Source organism: Linepithema humile, chromosome 2, assembly GCF_040581485.1.
Source record: "Linepithema humile isolate Giens D197 chromosome 2, Lhum_UNIL_v1.0, whole genome shotgun sequence".
NCBI classification, from domain to species: Eukaryota; Metazoa; Arthropoda; class Insecta; order Hymenoptera; family Formicidae; genus Linepithema; species Linepithema humile.
The window spans coordinates 1,710,778-1,729,227 of record NC_090129.1 but is presented as its reverse complement, the minus strand read 5'-3'; the positions used below and the strand labels follow the sequence as shown (position 1 = coordinate 1,729,227).

Here is an 18,450-nt window from a genome sequence, read left to right as displayed (position 1 = left end):
GCTTCCGACTTCTCGAGGAATCTACTTAAAGATACCCATTGTAGTACGATCGATCCCCCGACGATAGCGTAATTAAACATTGATTCGACGTTAAATATATTCCGGTGACTCTCGAGACCTCGCGACTGCCTGCTCTCGCGATTTAAGCAAGGAGTTAAATTTAAACCAAACGACAAGTTTAAATTCCACTTTAAACTTTACGCGCCGCAGCTACGAAACGCGCTTTTAAGCAAACACCTATACATCGTCGCTACGCAATTCTAATTAAACGACCGAAGTGAATTACGACTGGACATTAAGCTACGAATTCTACAAAAATAAAGTAGCCCACTTTCGGCGCAAAAGTTATTCAAACAAAAACAACAACACTTTCGCAAGTTTGCAAGAAATGAAAAGATATTTAACAAGTATTTGTCTTCATAGCTCGCAATATTCTTCATTTTAATTTTAGAAAAAAAAGATAAGCAAGATAAGTATGTTTATCATTTTAGCGCATTAGCTCGACAAATAATTTTGTTAATATACTAAAATTATATAAACACACATAATCCTATATCTAAACTACTTGCTGAAAGTATAAGATAAAAATCTGTATGTAGCGACATACACACACACATATAATCCTGCAATTAATGTTATTTTATGACAGATCACATATAATAAAACAAGTTCTAACGCCGACAAGAAGAGCCGACGACAAAAAACTGGAATCTCTCGCAATTATGGAGCAAGGTTAACTTTAGAGCTCTTGCTAAAATATGCCGTCGTTTAAAAGCGACCAAGAGCGCGGTGCAATTTCGAGAGCAAAATCGTCGGTACGCTGGCGGTGACCGAGCCCATGGCCGTGAGTTACTCGTCGCATAACCGCGGCAAAAGAGCCTCGCCTAGAGCCGAAATTATTGCGTTTTCTTGGCCCCTGTTCAAACACCGACCGACGGCTTATGCCGCGACGACGGCACGATTATTGCAACACGCTGCCAGGCTGGCCTACATCGAAGAAAATCGTGTTCTCGTCGAGAAGACGAACGTTCGTTTCCGATATCGTCTCTGCAGTCCACGTGCAAGTATCGAGCGGCATGAGAACAATCGCGGTCAACTTCCCGTAAAGCTTATATAATCGCGAAAATAAAAATGTATCTGAAATTAGTAGCTGTATTATAACATATTTTCGTTTAAAACCCAGCTGCATCGATTGACAAATGTTTATTTTTCAATAAAATTTATCTAATAAAAAAACTGACAACATATATATCAAGCAATAGCAAAATTCTAATCTAAATATTTGCAACATTGTAATGTAAATCGATAGCAAATGCGATATATTCTCATATCATTAAATATTGGTTATTAATTATTAATGATATACTACATACTACTGTTTCTATTATTAAATTACGAGAAATAAAATGTAATAATATTTGACGAGCTACATTTATTGACAGTATTTGTGCAAAATTGTTAAAAAAATTCCGATCGCGTATGATAAAGTAACGGTTCAGTTAACTGGCAATTTCAGTTGCCACGTGACGCGTAGTTCATGATTCGATTTCGTACAACTTCCACATCTGCACGAACACACAGTTTACATTTTTCGTCGCAGTGACGTACATGTAGCGAAAAATACACGAAGCACAGCGTCCGCGCGCGCCGCGTACAACGTTTTATTTTACAATAAATTCGTCACTGTAATTCATGTGATCCATATAAGTGATAAGGAGAGAGATTAGACCGCCTGCGCGCTATCCTCTTTAACCTCTCGCTCCGTTCCGAAAAAAGGTCATTACACGTGACCAAATGCTCCGACGAGTTTCGCGCGATTACGTCGAGAATGCATCGAGAAAAACATTCCTAAATATCATTTTTGATTATCAATTAGCACGATGCGCAGATTCAAGGTCACAGGAGCAGCGCGCAGTACTTAAACGGCGACTACCTGCCTGAACACCTGACTATTCCATTAATTAATGTACGCGACCATCGAGAGTATCCCTCGCTCGTGAATTCCCGAAGGTTGCGCGATTCGATATCGAAGCAACGATATCACGATATTACGACAGGAGGGACAGGGAGGAGAAGGACACACGCGATCTGTCAGCCCGAATGACAGTTGACCGAGTGACCCGCACAAGCCGCAGTCCGCCCCTCCCGCGCAACTTGCACTGCACGATTTTGCTCTCGATCGACAGACAGAGGGACGAACGTATAATACATCGATTCAATTGACATTGGTGAAACATGTACGAGCTTACCACCTTGTTTACGCACTGGCATCTTTCACTTGATGGTGATCCTCGCAGAAAGTGAACAGTGATGAGAAAACGGCACCTCCAGATGCAGAGCGAACGATGTTCCGGAGCAGTCCAACACACGGAGAGAAAGAGAGAGATAGAGAGAGAGAGAGAGACGACACGGCACGAAACAGCGGCACGAACGACGACGAGGAACGACTGCCCGATGTCGGCCTGTCACTTGGGCGCTCGAGATATCCGGAACGCTTCCGCGAAAGAATCACGCACGGTGTCGCGAGCACTGTTGTTATCACGTTGATAAACGACCGGGCCGTGTTTCGTACACTGCGTCTGCAGACGCGCGCACCACTCGAAATGTCACTCGCGAGAATCCGCCGCGACGGCCCGTACGAAACGTGCGGAAACCGCGTAACTACGATATAAACACACACAGGCGGCCGCCGCCACCACTCGGCCACGAGCAATATGGCGTCCCACCTGGTCTAGCAGCCGGAAAACCGACTGGCTGGCAGGAGTGAAATTCCCGGCCCGGATTGGTCCGCCAGCCGCTATGTGACGTCACTGCTCGCGCGTCCGTCACGCGCTACACCACCGCGCAAACAACCCCCTCGTGTACGCCGTCGATATTCGATTGTTCCTGGCTCTACCCGATAATCATGCTATCGTCCGACGTTTTTTGTCTCAAGTATGCTCTCAACCGCCGCACTCGAGCATTTGCGATTCGAACGAGCGTCGCTTATTTTTATAAGATATATTATTATGTTTATCGCTAATTATACGAATTATCTTTCCAGAACATTTCAATAATGTATATAAGAAATCGCGATACGTTAATTCAATCAATAAACGATAATAGATAAATAAATGTTAGAAATTCTATTTTTTTTAAATTGATAATTTAGTGCAAAATCTATTAGCGTTATTCATGATATGCAAATATAATAACAATAATATACATGTAATTGGTTTAACAAAATTGTGTGTTTTTTACTGAATGTGTAATTATACAAACTACACAGTATAAAAATGAGATGAATTAAATGCACGTATATAAATCTGAATATGCCTTCATAACCTAACTCCGATATGAAGGACAAGTAAGTATGTATGAGAACATTTATAAGTAGAACTTCCAATAATTTCGAAATCACTATCAGACCTTGACAGACTTTACTTTCTTTTCGAAATATTGAATGATATGTAATCTGAATCTAAATCAATATAACTGTAACTATGCGACGCTTGTTCGATATTTATAAACGTTTCGTACCTTCCCTTCGCGGCCAAGGCTTTGCACTTGATAATTAATTCGAAACACCGACTAAATGTGGCGCTACTAATCAGAGCTGTAATTGCTGCCATCTATGGCAGCATAATATAACATAAATATTTACTCGTGTGATAAATGGTCATCAATATCGACAACAATTAAAATAATCCGTAAAATTAAATAACATAAATAAAATAATATAAATTTCTAATTATTATGTGAAAACAATAATTTAGTTATCATAATATATAGCTACATATCTATATTTCCGATACTTCCGACACTAATCTACTTTTAAACTTTTATTATACTTCGTCGTCAAATTTCGCGAAGATTTCGATTGATTCCGAATAGATGCATTACTGATGCCGAAATCGCGATAGTATTGCAAAGTAGCAATTATTCAATGCTTACTTACGAGCACTTTATGAAACACTTCCGATAATCACACGCGATTCACTTTTAGACAGTAAAAACCACGAAAAGTACAATGCGATGCGAATGCAATTCCGCCATCCATCGTTAAACGTTTCCTAATGTAACCGACTTTGATCGAATTGAAGTTAATCGAATAATAATTCTTGAAAAGTTAAAAAATCAAACCAATAACATTGCAGTAATTGAGTTTGTTCATGCATGTTTTCGCGCTTATTATGAAATGAGTATACATTTTTTCTTTAGAAAAGACAAGCAAAAAAAATAAATGTAGAAAATACAATAAAACAAAGCTAACATTTATTTAAAACAAAAATACAATAATTAATTATAATATAATTAAAATATAATTAAAATTGTCTTATCAAATATATGACAATCCAAATAGTAAATGAATTAAAATATATTGTATAATTATAACAGATAAATTATAATAAATAAAATATTTTATATGATTGTAATACCAAAAATAACATTAAGATATGTATGTATCACACATTATATGTGCAAACAAGAGAGAGAAACGTTGAAACAACTTTAAATATAATTAGACAATATTTTGTTCCATAAATAGGTAACTTTTGTTACTGACTTACACAATTTGATTTATTTATTTTAGTGTTTTTCTTGCGAGAAAGAGAAAGAAGTAAAATATTAAAAATACATGTGCGAAGAAAAGACTATTGCTCCGAGTGTGCATTATAACCTGCCGGTATCATATGGTTGTACAGGTTATTTTCTGTCCATGCTTTTGCAAAAGTGAAGACTGAAAAAATGGATACAAAACAAAAAGCACGTATCCTGGAAGATGTAAAAGGAGTGTTATCAAAACATGACGTTTTATTGAGAGAAGTGGAAATCATTCGTAACTGGAAACCACAGAGCGATGTGTACATAACCATAAAATACTCTATATCAAACTATCGTGTTTTTCAATAGCAAAATACATCTTTGCATTTGTACGAATATTCTTTGGATAATTATTTGTTACTTAAAGTCATTCAAGTTATATGAGAAGTTGTACACCTCTCTCACGATATATCCTCATAAAATAATAAATCTTTAACCTAGATGGGTGCTGCTATATGGACGTGCTTTACTGGCTGGAGCAGCATCATTCACAGGTGCTTACATTAATCTGCGATTCAGGCGAAAATTAAAATTACGGGATTATGGTCTCTTTCCCACGATGTTAGGTCTTACAGCAGCTCCAGCTATAACAACATCTCTTTCATATTCAGAGGTACTACCTGCAAGTAAAAATTCATTGTATTAAAATGACCAAAAGTATCAGCAATTTGACGTAATAAGGAATGATGCAAAATATAATATATTTTTCAGGTCATCCTGCGAAAACTATTGTTATTAGACATTACTTGTCCTTTATGTTTGGAATCCAAAGCTGCAATCTTGCAAACTTTTACCGGACTGGTTCTGCCACTAATGCTAACACCAATCGCAAATTTCGCAGTATGTATGAATTTTTTCCTATTATTTTTATGATACTAATCACATGAAATCTTAATTTATTATTATTTATTATACTTGATTGACAGGTTACCAGTGGCAGTGGAGTATTTAACACACCACATTATTCTGATATGAAAGGAATATTTAAAATCGTTTCATCAACTTATAAACCAATGCTTCCCAAAATTGCAACATTATTCACCCTTCACGTGTTGCTAGCTAATGTTATAACATATTTACAAATCAAATCTTTTATCCGTATAAAAGATATACAATATATAATGAAACTAGAAAACAAAGATGCATTACATGTGCAATAAAAAGTTTTAAGAAAACAAATTTTATGTGTTAGTAAATAAAAAAATATATGAAGTTAACTACATTGTATATATTATATATAATATAAGGACACTAAGAAAGGCTGTAATAGTTTGTAGAATATAAAATGTATTTTTATTTCATTATTGACATTAGTGTTATAAGATGTCTATTTATAATCATTCACCGATGCTCTTGTTTTTACCAAGAGTATTGTTACGCATAGTAGTTACACATACTATTTCCCTTTCTCAAAATTAATCCAGTATCTAGGCACCATATGATTTGTTATGATAATAAACGCTTTCAAACTGTTTAAAAAGATTGCTGGTTTAAATATTAATAGTATATACAGCTTTTCTAATTTAAGACAATTTTTCTGTAATGTTGACTCTAATATATAAGTTCAATTTACGATCAAAGGTGTGTATTAACTCATGTTTTATATTATTGATTTTCTTATAGGCTGAAGCAAATAGTAAATTTAATGGAATACACCTTTTATCATGTAAATCCGGAAGTATTCAATGCAAGCTTCCAATATGTAATACACGAAAGTTACGATTTGTTTTGTTTTTCTATTATGTTAAACAAACTACTGGAACTTTATATGATTAGATTTGGAAACTTCTTGAATTTTTATCCGACAAAGAAAATGTAGCACCCTTATTTTGCTTATATTACATGTTCTAAATGTTTTAATTAGAAAAAAATTTTACATGATTTGATTTCTAAAATTAAATTGGGCACAAGTGAGCGCAATTTTGATTTGCCAACTACTCTAAAGTTTAAGTATATTACTGGCAGTTTACTGGACGTCATACAGGGGCCCGAGTAGCAAGGAGATCCCAGGAACTATGTGTATGTAATAAGATATATAAAAGATAACATTGATACTAATGCATCGATTCAACCAAAATACAACAACGTGGACTGTTTATTCTTTCGGGAGTAGGATTTTTATAATACCTACAACAATGATTATGTTGGCAGTGAATGAAAGCAGCTATCGTATAGCCGCAAAGTCTAAGAAGCAAAATGGTGTAATATAAAATATGCTAGAATTTCTATTTATATGCTGTTCAACGTACCACGCATTTAAGATATACTCACAAACTATTCCAGTATATCTTTTTTCTTGTGCTACTTTTTTCCATCAACGCATTACTCGCTTTTAGTCATAATTCAATTGCAAACTGCAGCTTGCAGATTTACAGTATACGCAAGTGTGTTTTGCTTTCTTCCATAATACTTGAATTACTTTTAAGTATTCGGAACCAATTTTTTCAGATGCTATAATGAACATGAGCCATGACATTAAATATCATGATTTGTACAGCAATCAACATCACAATGAGATCGTCATTTTTGTTAATGTCTTACACCTATAATATATACCTAATATTTTTTTTATTAGTGTAGTAATAGTCCATCGTTTATTTACAGTGAAGATTGCATCCTACAATTATCAAAAATATTTATTTCATGTAGAAATAATTGAGAAAAATTTATAATAACAATTTCTAAAATTATTATTATAAATAAAATTGTATCAAAACTATATTAAATTGTAGACACAAGTGAAATTGTCAATTAAATTATCGTTGTTAGTGTAAAAAATCCTTCGCTGTAATAAAACTTTGGACTATAATCTAAATGTCTTAAACTTCATTGTAGGAATGGTATAAATATGCAGCCTTAAAAATTTATACAATGTATCCCCATCATTTTTAGATATTTTATTATACGTTTTTTTCATCCAACGATATATTTATAGTTGGATGAAAAAAATCAGTGCCCACATAAATCAGTACAAGATAGATAGCAATAGTAGTTTAATGAAAGAAAAACTTTTATTTATACCATTAATGCAAAGAAATTCTGTTTAGACGTTACAGTATTATTGTATCAAGTGTTAAATATGAATAATTAATGATTATATCTTAGAAAGGAAATAAGCTTTATGTATGTTTTAAACAATAGCTGTTTTATAGAATTTATTCTAATTAAATTTTTGGCTATTTTTTTTAAGAAAATTGAAAAATATTTAATTCTTCGCAAATATGCTGATAATGTACATCTGCCTTTGATGATAAAGGTGATATAAACAGGCGGCCACGATGAATTTGTGCATTATCAAATGGATGGACTAATATGGTCACGTTTAATTATATAGACTTATTGTGTATTTAGAAACTTTTTACTCGTTTGCAGATATCAATTTTATGAGTAGCAGATGTCCTAGCATGATGGCAAAGCTAATTGTAGTATTTACATTTTATTATAATTGGCTAGTCAAGAGTAATAAGCATTAGACAGCAAACTGAACTTGATTACATCGTTGCATGCAAATAGATTATTTTTATTATCTTCAATTTAACAACCATAAAATTGTACAATACGAGAACAAGAATCTACCTTATACACATGTCTATAGCCGATAATATCATTATGCTTACAGCAAATATGACTTTGGAAGAACATTGCCACCATACTTAAAATCGTATTCTCTTCGCAGAGATATTTTTCTTCATATTACACAACAAGAAACAAAGAGAAGACAAAAAAAAAAGAAATACAGAAACAAAGAATAAATGCTACTGAACAAAGTAAGCACCAATTTAAGCAAAAGATCGAACATAACAGCCACCTTCCGAATTATCGTATTACTTTTCGCAGCTCATTGAATTCCCTTTTCTGTGTTACAAAAATTCGTAAAGAATAACAATGCAGCACAACAAAACATGTGATACACGCAATTCTATCAGAATGGTGGATAGTTTTGCATAGGTAACACGACTGAGGGAATCGGTGGCATCGGAAGTGTGTGTATAAACGTTGGATGATTCGGCTGAACCATAACTAACGAATGCTGCTGATTGGCCATGAAAGAGTTATATTGAGTAGTACTGTATTGTTGGTAAGATGTATTAACTGTATCAGCAGTATTTTTATAACAAAACGTGCCAGACGTTTGGCAAGGTAGGGGCCTCTGAATAGGGCCCCAAGCCAGCTGCTAGCATCTTCGATTATGCCAATGTGTCATGTAATCTTGATAGCTTACAGTAATCTTCTCGCTCTGATAGCGCGTCAGCTTCACACTGCGTCTAATATCTGGTGTGACTAAGCCTTTATAACCTCCCTTATGAAGTAGCGAATCTATTGTTTGAATCTGGTCCCAACCTGTGCAGACAGAATGCACCGATCTGATAAACCAAACTGGGCATTTAGAAAAGATTCGAGAAAAATGTGAGGGTCAATAAACGAATTAGTAATTATCTATAGTACAACATGTGCACATCTACAAACCTTGTTCAGTTGCAACATCAGGTAAATAAGTAGCAGTTCTCTTGTTGCCTTTTTCGTTATGGAACTCTATGCGAATCCCATGGACTCCTATCTCCCAGTCTAAGTAGTCCACGCCGTCTTCGAAATGCCGCAGTATAGAAACGCTTACATGTAAGCGTGGAAGTTCTTCTCGTGTTATAGGATTGAACCGCGAATCCTTGAAAGCACTGTATGAAATAAAATTCTTTTAAAGCACGATTCAAAATTTCAGCTATGAAACTGAACTGAATGTTAAAAATATATATATATGTTACCTAGTAGTAGCATATTCCCTGAGTCCTGCATGTAAGTGCATGGCGTTGAATGTACCAATACAGCCACGTAGTCGCATATCTTTGCCAATAGTCCATGTTACAAACAAAGGACTAGGAATACATAGAAAAACTGTTGTCAATTACATTAATAAATTCATCTTTCATTATAAAAAAAAATCTGTGCTAAGCTGAATTTATATTGTCTTGCAACCATGTTTATAAACTGCACAAAATGTTAATAATCAGTTTCTTTTTAAATCAATCAATAAACGATATGTTTATGTTGTTATCTCTAAACATACTCATGTGAAAAACATTAAAATATCATACTAATAATCAATAATTATCTTCTAAACAACAGAAGAGTAAAACAGGATAAAGATGCATAGGAGAGCCAAGTATTGATTTCTATTTATGAAAGATCAAAGGGAGTTGAGCGCGCTAACAACAGAGAGACGGATTCCGTGCTCCAGTTTACATTTTGGTAAACTAGTACAAAGAAAAACTATACTCGTATCCGTCTCACATAACCTCGACACGAGCTGCACCGAACGAAAAGTTTCAAAAATACAAGATATAAGATAATCATCTTGTAGCATCTGTTATGGAGAGGGCGTTTACAAACGTTCCTCTTCGCTTATTCCCTTCCCTCTTCCGCAATGGCAATGGTTGAAAATACAAAAGTGAGAATGGCTCGGAACAAAGAGGTGCACTAGCGTGGGTGGTGGGAGAAAAAGGACGGCAACAGAGAAAAAAGATGCTTCAACGTAGGAGAAGGGGTTGGCGGGGCGAAAAATCGTGTATAGGGAAAGTCACGAGTGCGAGAAAGAGAGACGCAGCTCACGACGCATAATCGCGACAGGGAGGGAGAGAGACTGGTTGACTAGGGGATGACTTCGCCAATGGTTTTACTCACAATGCTTCGTTGCTGAAGTTGGGCGGTTTTGGTGGATCAAGCTGATGCAGTTGGCAGTAGAGCACATCGAAACAATAGAAACCCATTTCGGGTTGCACGATAGGCGTATTACGTATACGCGTGCCATTTAACACCGCCGTGCCGTTGCATGGTACTCCCGCGGTGTTGTTGTTTAACTTTTGCTTCTTCGTACCGCAACAGCCAGCAGCCATGTTTCCCTCTCAATCGTCGTCGCCGTCGTCTTCGACCACTGCGACCCAAACTGCGGATACCCGAACGGTCTACGACCCGTATGCGTCTCACTCTCGTCCTCCCGTCGCGGTCGCCGCCGTCGTCGTGTCGTGTAGCGTGCCGTGCCGCGCGCGCGCCCCGTCAGATGGAGCAGCACGCGCCAAAACAGCTGTTTCATCGCCCGCCATTTTGCCGCCGTCCACTCCGTCTGCCTCCCTCGCTTTGTTAGTACGAAGTGACGAAAAGTGGAAGATTAATTATTGGGTCGTTTATCACGCATGGCATTTAATCATTTGGAAACAATAATTTCGGAGTGGAGTTGTAAAATAATGTAGATGAGTATTTAAACATATTGAAACTTGATTGCAAAGCACGTATCATTAATTCAAAACATACATGATACTTGAATATACAGAACTGATTTGAGACAATTTGGAAAAGAAACAGGATTTGTTTTACTCTGAATTTTGAGAGAGTAAACTTCTCAATGCATTATTTAGTGGTAAATATAATAAAAGTTATGAAATTGATGTGCGATTCTAAGTATTAATATAATGTAACACGTGTTGTTTCTCCTTTCTTTTTAGAAAAACGAAAATGCGAAGTATGACTTCTCGAAATTTAGAATGATATAAAGCTTGATTATACAAACAATTAACAATATGTATTCGGCCAAGTCATTCAAGAGAAATCAGATTCTACTTTCTACTTTATGGCTCACATATTTTCAACTTTATCATTGGTAAGTTAAAATGGTGATCATTGCAAAATTCAGCACAGCGAGTGAAAGTAACGGGTGCGAACGAGTGATTCAGTTCCTAATTTTCAACTTTCCATGTCTGTGCCCTACATTATTACTTACCACAGCAGCTGCGAAACGATCATGTTTTTTGATGAGCGCTAATTCCATTATGCATCCTCGATGATTGTCTCTGACAATGAATGGAAGCGGCGGTGCAACTACGTCGTATACAAAAACGCCGTGAGCCGGCGTGGACGTGAAGGAACAGACTGCCAAAGAACTCCGTCGTTGATAACAATCAGCGATGAAGTGTACAACGTCACACGAGAAAAACACGGTCTCGATCATCTGAGAGATCTGGAGACCCGGAACACAACAACGCGCAATATGTCGACGTCTGCACGGCCGAACAACCGTGGCCACCGAAGGGTTACAGTCAATCGCTCGCACGGAGAATTGTCACGATGCGTAATCACGCGTCGTGCAACAACGATAACGCGCTTCTGCGGTTTAACACTGCGACCGCCGATACACAGATACGAGACACGGCACGACTTCGATCAACTCGACCGTGCGTCGCGACGCCGGTCGCGTCGCACTTGCCCGCGCGTCATTGCGACGCCATCTCGCAGCTGCTCCCGCGCGATTAAAAGGTATATATAGAAACATATAATATATATATATATATATTTACTTTTTGTTATTAAATTTGACTGTGTTATCTGCATCTTTTAATTTTTTTTTAAATATTTTAAATGAGATGAATCTTTATTTATTATATATAATAGGTGTATTTTGAAGTTTTAAAGGAACAATGCAGCGAGAATTGATCCACAATATTCCTTATGACAATATAAAACTTTATTTTAACTTTTCCATTCCAGTGAAAGTTGCCTGTAATATTTTTATATAATTTTCGTGACTAATAATATTAATGGTTTCTTAATTAAGTTATCCTTGCTGTGTTTGACTTGTAAATAAAAAAACAGCCCGTGGCTTTCGCTGCCATTTAATACATAATGTGCAAATGCAATCAAAATGAGCACGTATTCGCTCGATATATTATTATTACGCTAATGTGTGTGATACCAAATATGGCAATAAATATTAATCTGCAAATACGCAGGCTACACTTTGGGAATAATTCTTATTTAACATTAATCACTATTAATTAAATACTATATTAATTACGTGAAAAGGATGGAGATAAACTGTATGTATATGCGTATATAAAATTCTTACTCTATATAAAATGCGTATATTGCGTAAATCTTGAGGCAGTTTCACAAAATATAGAATAATTTATTCAGCCAATTCATATGACGTAATGATTATCGAACTTAAATAATATGCCCTATGTGACCTAATTTCCATTGCACTAATAACATCAAGAAATTATTTCGTAAATCCATTTTTATTGTTTTTCACAGATAAAATTCAGTAAACATTAATATAATTTTCTTGTATATCATAAAATATAATCACAACGCTAGTTAGAATTATTTTCGTTTTCAATTGTGAAAGTGCATCATTCATACGTGTAAATCGTAGTAATATCTGTTACAGAAACGAGTCCCATAGGCCAAATGAGCGCATACATGAGTCAACAAGTAAAGTATGCTTGGCAGTTTATATTGGACGTTTGTGCCGAGACTCAGAAGGCAAGATATCAGGAACTCGCTAATTATCGATTCAAAAATTTTACGCAGATAATAATGACAACACCAATTAATGCGTACAACACGCGGATACATAATGTAATAAAGGTAAGACAATAATAATTTTCATTTACATATTTTTAACAAATTTCATTAGTATAAAATATAAAACATACGACAGAGCGAATAAATTGGCAGTGTTTAAAGCCCGCTATCGAAAATAGCCAGCAGCTCAAGAAAAGCAGAATTGATACCGAAAAATATGTCATAATTTTGTTCAATATTTCATTTATATCAATATTACAAGATATGTAGCTTGAAAAATATTTAATGATACACATTAATAGATCCACATAATTGGTGCAATTATTATGAAATTATGATATTTTATGAATTCACAATGAGATCTTTATATTTTCTTACTTACATCTAACTTATATCTAATATTTATCTTTTTTGTTGTGCCATGTTTCCTTTTAATATTTCACTAAAGAAATCATTAGTAACAGAAAATTTTTATTTGTTTGTCAAACTTATTGCTTTTTGTGATTAAAAGTAACTGTCATATTTTAATAGGGCAAATGTCTTTTTATGCTCATGTGTGTGCGTTATAATATGATTAAAAATATATTCTAATCAGTGAAAAATATTAATAGAGAGAAATCATCGAAAACTCTCAATTTTTTGATTAACATATTTATACTCTAAAAATGTTATATAGATGTTATATATATATATAATAAGATAATTCTGACTTTTGTACATTAAATCTTGTGAGGCAGGCAGTGAATTTTAGGCGTATATAATCACTGTCCTTAAAAAGTTCTCATTGTCGTTTTTACATTATTGATATAAATTGATTTTATAGAATATGGTGGCAACGCTAATTCCTGTTATTATAAAAAAAAATTGAATGCATTTATTAAAAAGAATTAAGCAATATGCATCGCCAAATTTTTCTGTTTATTTCTGACAAATTTCTGAAATAGAAGTTTCGAAAATTATTGCAATATAACATCTTTATATTTGAACATGAATAGATATAAATATAATTTTTAATAAATATAATTTTTATAAATTTTAAATATATCTCTGTATTAAATATTATAAATATTAATACTGATCAATCAGTATGAAATATATTATATATAATTTCTGTCACAATGTAATATAACACAACATTGAACAATTAGACGGTGCCATCATATGTGAATTATGATTCTCAAGACGGAGCATGTGGTATCATAAATGGGAGACTGTGTACGCTGAGACACAGAAACACGCACCACTTTAAACAGTGGAAAATTGCGAGAAACCACCGTCTCCAGTGTCATTTCCGCTTGCGTATTCCGCGGTCCGCCGTGTCGTGCGCCGAAAAGCGATGCGACGATCGAGAGTAAAGCGGTGCGGGCGGATAAGACGGGCCTGCGTCGTCCCACCAGGGGGCTGGATTATTACGTACCGGTACCATAACTGGGGGCAAGGGTAGCGGGTGTATGAACGTCGAGCGATTAGATTGCGCCAGGATTTGCGAGTTGTGCTGACCGGACGCGAAGGAATTGTGCCACGTATTATTTTCATTTTGTGAATGAGAAGAACTGAATGTATGCGCGTTATTGTATCGAGCTTCAGCGGACCGTTGAAACAGGGACCCTTGATGAGGGCCCCAGGCGATCTGCTAGCATCTTCGATTGTGGCAATGCGTCATGTAATCTTGATAACTCACGGTGACTTCCTCGCTTTGATAGCGAGTCAGTTTCAGGCTACGACGGATATCGGGTGTGACTAGGCCTTTGAAGCCGCCCTTATGCAGCAGAGAATCTATCGTTTGTATCTGGTCCCATCCTGGATCAAAGATTATCCTTCAACGTACAGACGAAACCTCGAGGGCTACTTCTCCTACTCTACGCTATAAAAAAATACGCACCTTGCTCCATAGCCACGCTGGGCAAGTACGTAGCCGTCCGTTTATTACCTTTCTCATTGTAGAATTCTATGCGAATTCCGTGTACACCTACTTCCCAATCTAAATAGTCAACTCCATCTTCGAAATGTCGTAAAATCGACACGCTTACATGCAGGCGCGGAAACTCGTCTCGAGTTATGGGATTAAATCGAGAGTCTTTGAATGCGCTTTAAAATATACATAAACGCATATTAAATAATGGCTATTATTTTACTATGTTAACTATTATGTTTATTCAAACGCATATCGTTTAATGTGAGAAATCATCTCACCTAGTTGTAGCATATTCGCGTAGCCCAGCATGTAAATGCATCGCGTTAAAAGTACCAATACAACCTCGTAATCTCATATCTTTTCCTATTGTCCATGTCACAAATAAAGGGCTGAAAAGATGTATTTATATTAAAAACTTCATGTTGAAACATTTCTCTTTATTTTCATCAGCATATTCTTTATTTTCATAGCAATTCTTCTATATGAAATTTCAGATTGTATCAAGATACAGTCAATATATTTAAAAAAAAAACAAATTTTTTAATATTTAACAAAATACAATTAAAACAAATATAACAAAAACGGCAACTTTTAGATTTATCTCTTGCCGTAATTTTTTTTCACAAATAAATAACAGTGTAATACAAAAACACCTGATAAAAGCGTCGCGACTAACAACGCTTCAGCAGATACCGTAATAAAAAATGCATCCTCGACCGCCTACACAGCGTTGGCGCTATACAATACGAGAAATCGACGCGTGTCGCGCACGATAGATAATCCACACATAAGAATTCTTTCAATGCGCCAATAATACATCTTAGTCGATTTTGCAAATAGATTTATCCGTAGAATCAATATAAAGACGAATGATTTAATACAGACAACATATATAACACATAAACATAACAAAATAAAAATCTGGCAGTAGGCGTAAACATGTTTTCATATCTTAAAGAACTTTTATTGTAAAAAAATTGCAGAAATTTTTCGGACGCGGATAAAGCGCGCGCGCACGAGGGAGATGACATACGGCGCGTCATCGGAGATGAACGAAGATAACAGCTGACGCGCGAGCGAGACGGATGGACATGCAGCTATGCTGTGAGAGAGGGAGGAAAAGATAGAAAAATAGACGACGCGCGAAGTTACTCACAATGGTTCGTTGCTGAAATTAGGCGTCTTTGGTGGGTCCAATTGATGCAACTGGCAGTAGAGCACGTCGAAGCAAAAGAATCCCATCTCCGGCTGGGCGATTGTCATAGGCTTTCTCGATACACCGTGTCGTATGACGGTACCATCGCACGGCGACAGGCTTGACGTCGCGCCGCCGCCGCCGCCACCGCCGCCCAGCCTCTGCTTCTTCGCGCCACAACAACCAGCGGCCATGTTCCTCTTCAAAAGGTCACCGGCGAGCACTGCTGTTGCGGCTCGTCTTCTCACTCCCCGTTTACGAGGTCCCTCGACACGACGTATCCTACGTCGACGTCGTCGCCGACGCGCGCCGGATCGCGCCCGCGCTCCGCTAGATGTCGATCCGGCGGCGTGAACAGCTGTTTTATTACCCGCCATTTGTACTAAGGCGTCGCGTCATCACACTATTGATAATTAGCGAACGTCTGCCACCGTACTGCATCGCGCGAAGTTGCTCATGGTCATGCGCGGTCATGCGCGAGAAACGCGCGAGTGGATGGTAGCGTCCTCTACAGGATTCCCTTAGCAAAGATGGTAATCTTCATATACTATTTGTTTAATGGAAACAAAATTATATTCTGCTAATTTTCCGTTCTTTTATACGCTGTTACATCAATGATTTAAGATCGTTGCGCGAAACATGGCGGCAATCCACAGCGGCGGCGTCGAGATTCTAAAATTACGAGACGTTGAAACAGAATTGGAAGGTAAAAACTCAAGGTAAAAATATAAATAATACTTTCTTCAAAGCTGGTAGAAAAGCTTTAATCGGCGCCCGGCGGGCAAGCGAAAGATTAAGTCGATTTATTCTATTTAATCTCGTTATACTTTGAGCGAAATAATTGAAATAGAAAGTCTTATCCAAGAAAGCCCACGCGTATCGTTATCGACTAATTAATTCGTCGTAACTATGTGTCGAAATGACTTTCTCTCCCATTGAATAAAATTATTACACACAATATTGAGTTTGTTGGAAACAAGCGCTTCATACGTTAATTTCAGTTCTAAACGGAAAATATGTTCTGACTATGACAGAATTAATTTTTGTAAATGTAGCGTAATTAAATGTTTTCTTTTTTAATTTTCTCATTTTATTGTTGCAGTGTAACTATGCTTAGTCAGCGCATGATCATAATTTAGTGTTTTTTATTTTTCTTTGCTAGGAATATGCGGTGTTAAATCTCTGGCCGCTTTTTGTTCAACACCATGTAGACGGCGCGCGGTTGCGCACATTGCTTGAGCGCGCCGCGAAAATTGCGAAAGCGAGTCGCGGCCGCGTAATGACGTCGCCGGCAGCAAGGGCACCTGGATTCCTAGTTCCTTACCTGGCACCTGCTGCCTACGATGCATCGCCGTGCAGGCCCGAGGCGTGACAGCGAAATCAACCTGGCAACATGCGCGCGCTTGCGACCACTCGCTAGCTGTCATAAATTCACTAGTTACTTTCGTGGTGCTTCGATATTTCTACGGACCCGCCGCCAAACGAACGAAAACGGAAGTGATCGGACCGGATCGGAAATTCGGAAGCGTGACGTCGATCAGCATACGATTCACCGGCGCAAATTCATCGTGCCGATTTCTGTGCATGCCGGTGTGGCCGCTCGCGTGCAGCCGAGGAATGGATTTTCAAAGTGCAGCGCACCAAGGATAACCCTGATTCGAACTCCAGGCAAGAAGCAGTGGAATCAGCTTTCGGATTCATCGGGTAAGTCTTTATCGAATCATTATCTATGTCGCATCGATCAAACGCTCATTTCAATACCTAACCTCCCGATATTTATTTATAAGTTAATGCATTCGAGGGCATGTTACATAAAACGACAACGCGTGCGATTAAATGTGAGTCACGTTTGCGCAATCTGACGCGCGTTACCGGCGTGAAGTCACGTCTCGCGATTTTTCAATGCAGCCGAAATTTAAGCAAATGCACGCGCAACTCGCCGGCAATTCGGTAAACAAGAATCGCATATCTCACATACCAAATATCGAGAGGTATCTCGAAATTAATTAAACCAATTTTATTCATTTTTTTTTCGGAAAAAATAATTATTTTTAATGAAATAAAAATAATGATGAGAGTTTATTATTACACTGAAAAATGATATTTATTTGCGATTTAAAGTGAAAATAGTAGAAGTTTTATTCGACTGTTCGCCAATACCGCAAACCCTTTCTCTCAGCGAAATTCAGTGATTAGCAAGTTGTACATACGCTGCACACAGACGAATACTCGTGTTATCCGCTTTATCGTTCGATCTAGTCTTAGGTAAGAGTAATTAGTCTCGTAACTCCGAAAACTATTCGGCCGCTGCGCGGTTCCCATCGGCTCTCCCAACTCTGGGGAATTAATTACGATACGTCACGTATTTATCGTGATAATCGCTGACACCGTCGTCACACGGTCT

The 18,450-nt window shown here is 36.9% G+C and overlaps 3 protein-coding genes and 1 long non-coding RNA gene across 6 annotated transcripts; 2 read left to right on the top strand and 2 right to left on the bottom strand.

The window, feature by feature from the left end:
• The first annotated feature begins 2,257 nt into the window (after positions 1-2,257).
• Positions 2,258-6,066, top strand: LOC105677506 (transmembrane protein 126A). 2 transcript variants are annotated; one of them, XM_067350502.1, is made up of 4 exons: positions 2,258-2,934; positions 5,026-5,197; positions 5,296-5,424; positions 5,511-6,066. In XM_067350502.1, the coding sequence occupies exons 1-4, from the start codon at positions 2,906-2,908 to the stop codon at positions 5,742-5,744; spliced, it is 564 nt and encodes a 187-aa protein (XP_067206603.1). In that variant the 5' UTR covers positions 2,258-2,905; the 3' UTR covers positions 5,745-6,066. The 2 variants fall into 2 exon arrangements, with proteins under 2 accessions (XP_067206603.1, XP_012231592.1); XM_012376169.2 differs by lacking the exon at positions 2,258-2,934 and adding an exon at positions 4,535-4,844.
• LOC105677505 (nuclear protein AMMECR1-like) lies at positions 5,852-10,622 on the bottom strand. 2 transcript variants are annotated; one of them, XM_012376166.2, is made up of 4 exons: positions 10,261-10,622; positions 9,345-9,455; positions 9,052-9,257; positions 5,852-8,925 (listed from the first exon to the last, which is right to left on the bottom strand). In XM_012376166.2, the coding sequence occupies exons 1-4, from the start codon at positions 10,470-10,472 to the stop codon at positions 8,759-8,761; spliced, it is 696 nt and encodes a 231-aa protein (XP_012231589.1). In that variant the 5' UTR covers positions 10,473-10,622; the 3' UTR covers positions 5,852-8,758. The 2 variants fall into 2 exon arrangements, with proteins under 2 accessions (XP_012231589.1, XP_012231591.1); XM_012376168.2 differs by having other exon boundaries at positions 8,788-8,948; positions 10,261-10,472.
• Positions 10,623-10,741: 119 nt separating this feature from the next.
• On the top strand, positions 10,742-12,837 carry LOC105677507 (uncharacterized). The gene is made up of 4 exons (XR_001101572.2): positions 10,742-10,993; positions 11,079-11,233; positions 11,359-11,886; positions 12,800-12,837. It is a non-coding gene; the product is annotated as an uncharacterized lncRNA (long non-coding RNA).
• Positions 12,629-16,423, bottom strand: LOC105677503 (uncharacterized protein CG5902-like). The gene is made up of 4 exons (XM_012376164.2): positions 16,008-16,423; positions 15,130-15,240; positions 14,819-15,024; positions 12,629-14,736 (listed from the first exon to the last, which is right to left on the bottom strand). The coding sequence occupies exons 1-4, from the start codon at positions 16,421-16,423 to the stop codon at positions 14,570-14,572; spliced, it is 900 nt and encodes a 299-aa protein (XP_012231587.1). The 3' UTR covers positions 12,629-14,569.
• Between the last annotated feature and the right edge of the window lie 2,027 nt (positions 16,424-18,450).

What these genes read in the sequence shown, in the direction of transcription:
- LOC105677506 (XM_012376169.2), top strand. Translation starts at nt 4,729, where the DNA reads ATGGATACAAAACAAAAAGCACGTATCCTGGAAGATGTAAAAGGAGTG. An exon ending in CATCTCTTTCATATTCAGAG is followed by an intron (nt 5,198 to 5,295) that starts GTACTACCTGCA and finishes TATATTTTTCAG; the next exon opens with GTCATCCTGCGAAAACTATT. An exon ending in CACCAATCGCAAATTTCGCA is followed by an intron (nt 5,425 to 5,510) that starts GTATGTATGAAT and finishes CTTGATTGACAG; the next exon opens with GTTACCAGTGGCAGTGGAGT.
- LOC105677505 (XM_012376166.2), bottom strand. Translation starts at nt 10,472, where the DNA reads ATGGCTGCTGGCTGTTGCGGTACGAAGAAGCAAAAGTTAAACAACAAC. An exon ending in AGGGAATATGCTACTACTAG is followed by an intron (nt 9,258 to 9,344) that starts GTAACATATATA and finishes TATTTCATACAG; the next exon opens with TGCTTTCAAGGATTCGCGGT. An exon ending in TGATGTTGCAACTGAACAAG is followed by an intron (nt 8,926 to 9,051) that starts GTTTGTAGATGT and finishes CTGTCTGCACAG; the next exon opens with GTTGGGACCAGATTCAAACA.
- LOC105677503 (XM_012376164.2), bottom strand. Translation starts at nt 16,423, where the DNA reads ATGGCGGGTAATAAAACAGCTGTTCACGCCGCCGGATCGACATCTAGC. An exon ending in AATTTCAGCAACGAACCATT is followed by an intron (nt 15,241 to 16,007) that starts GTGAGTAACTTC and finishes ACATCTTTTCAG; the next exon opens with CCCTTTATTTGTGACATGGA. An exon ending in CGCGAATATGCTACAACTAG is followed by an intron (nt 15,025 to 15,129) that starts GTGAGATGATTT and finishes TATATTTTAAAG; the next exon opens with CGCATTCAAAGACTCTCGAT.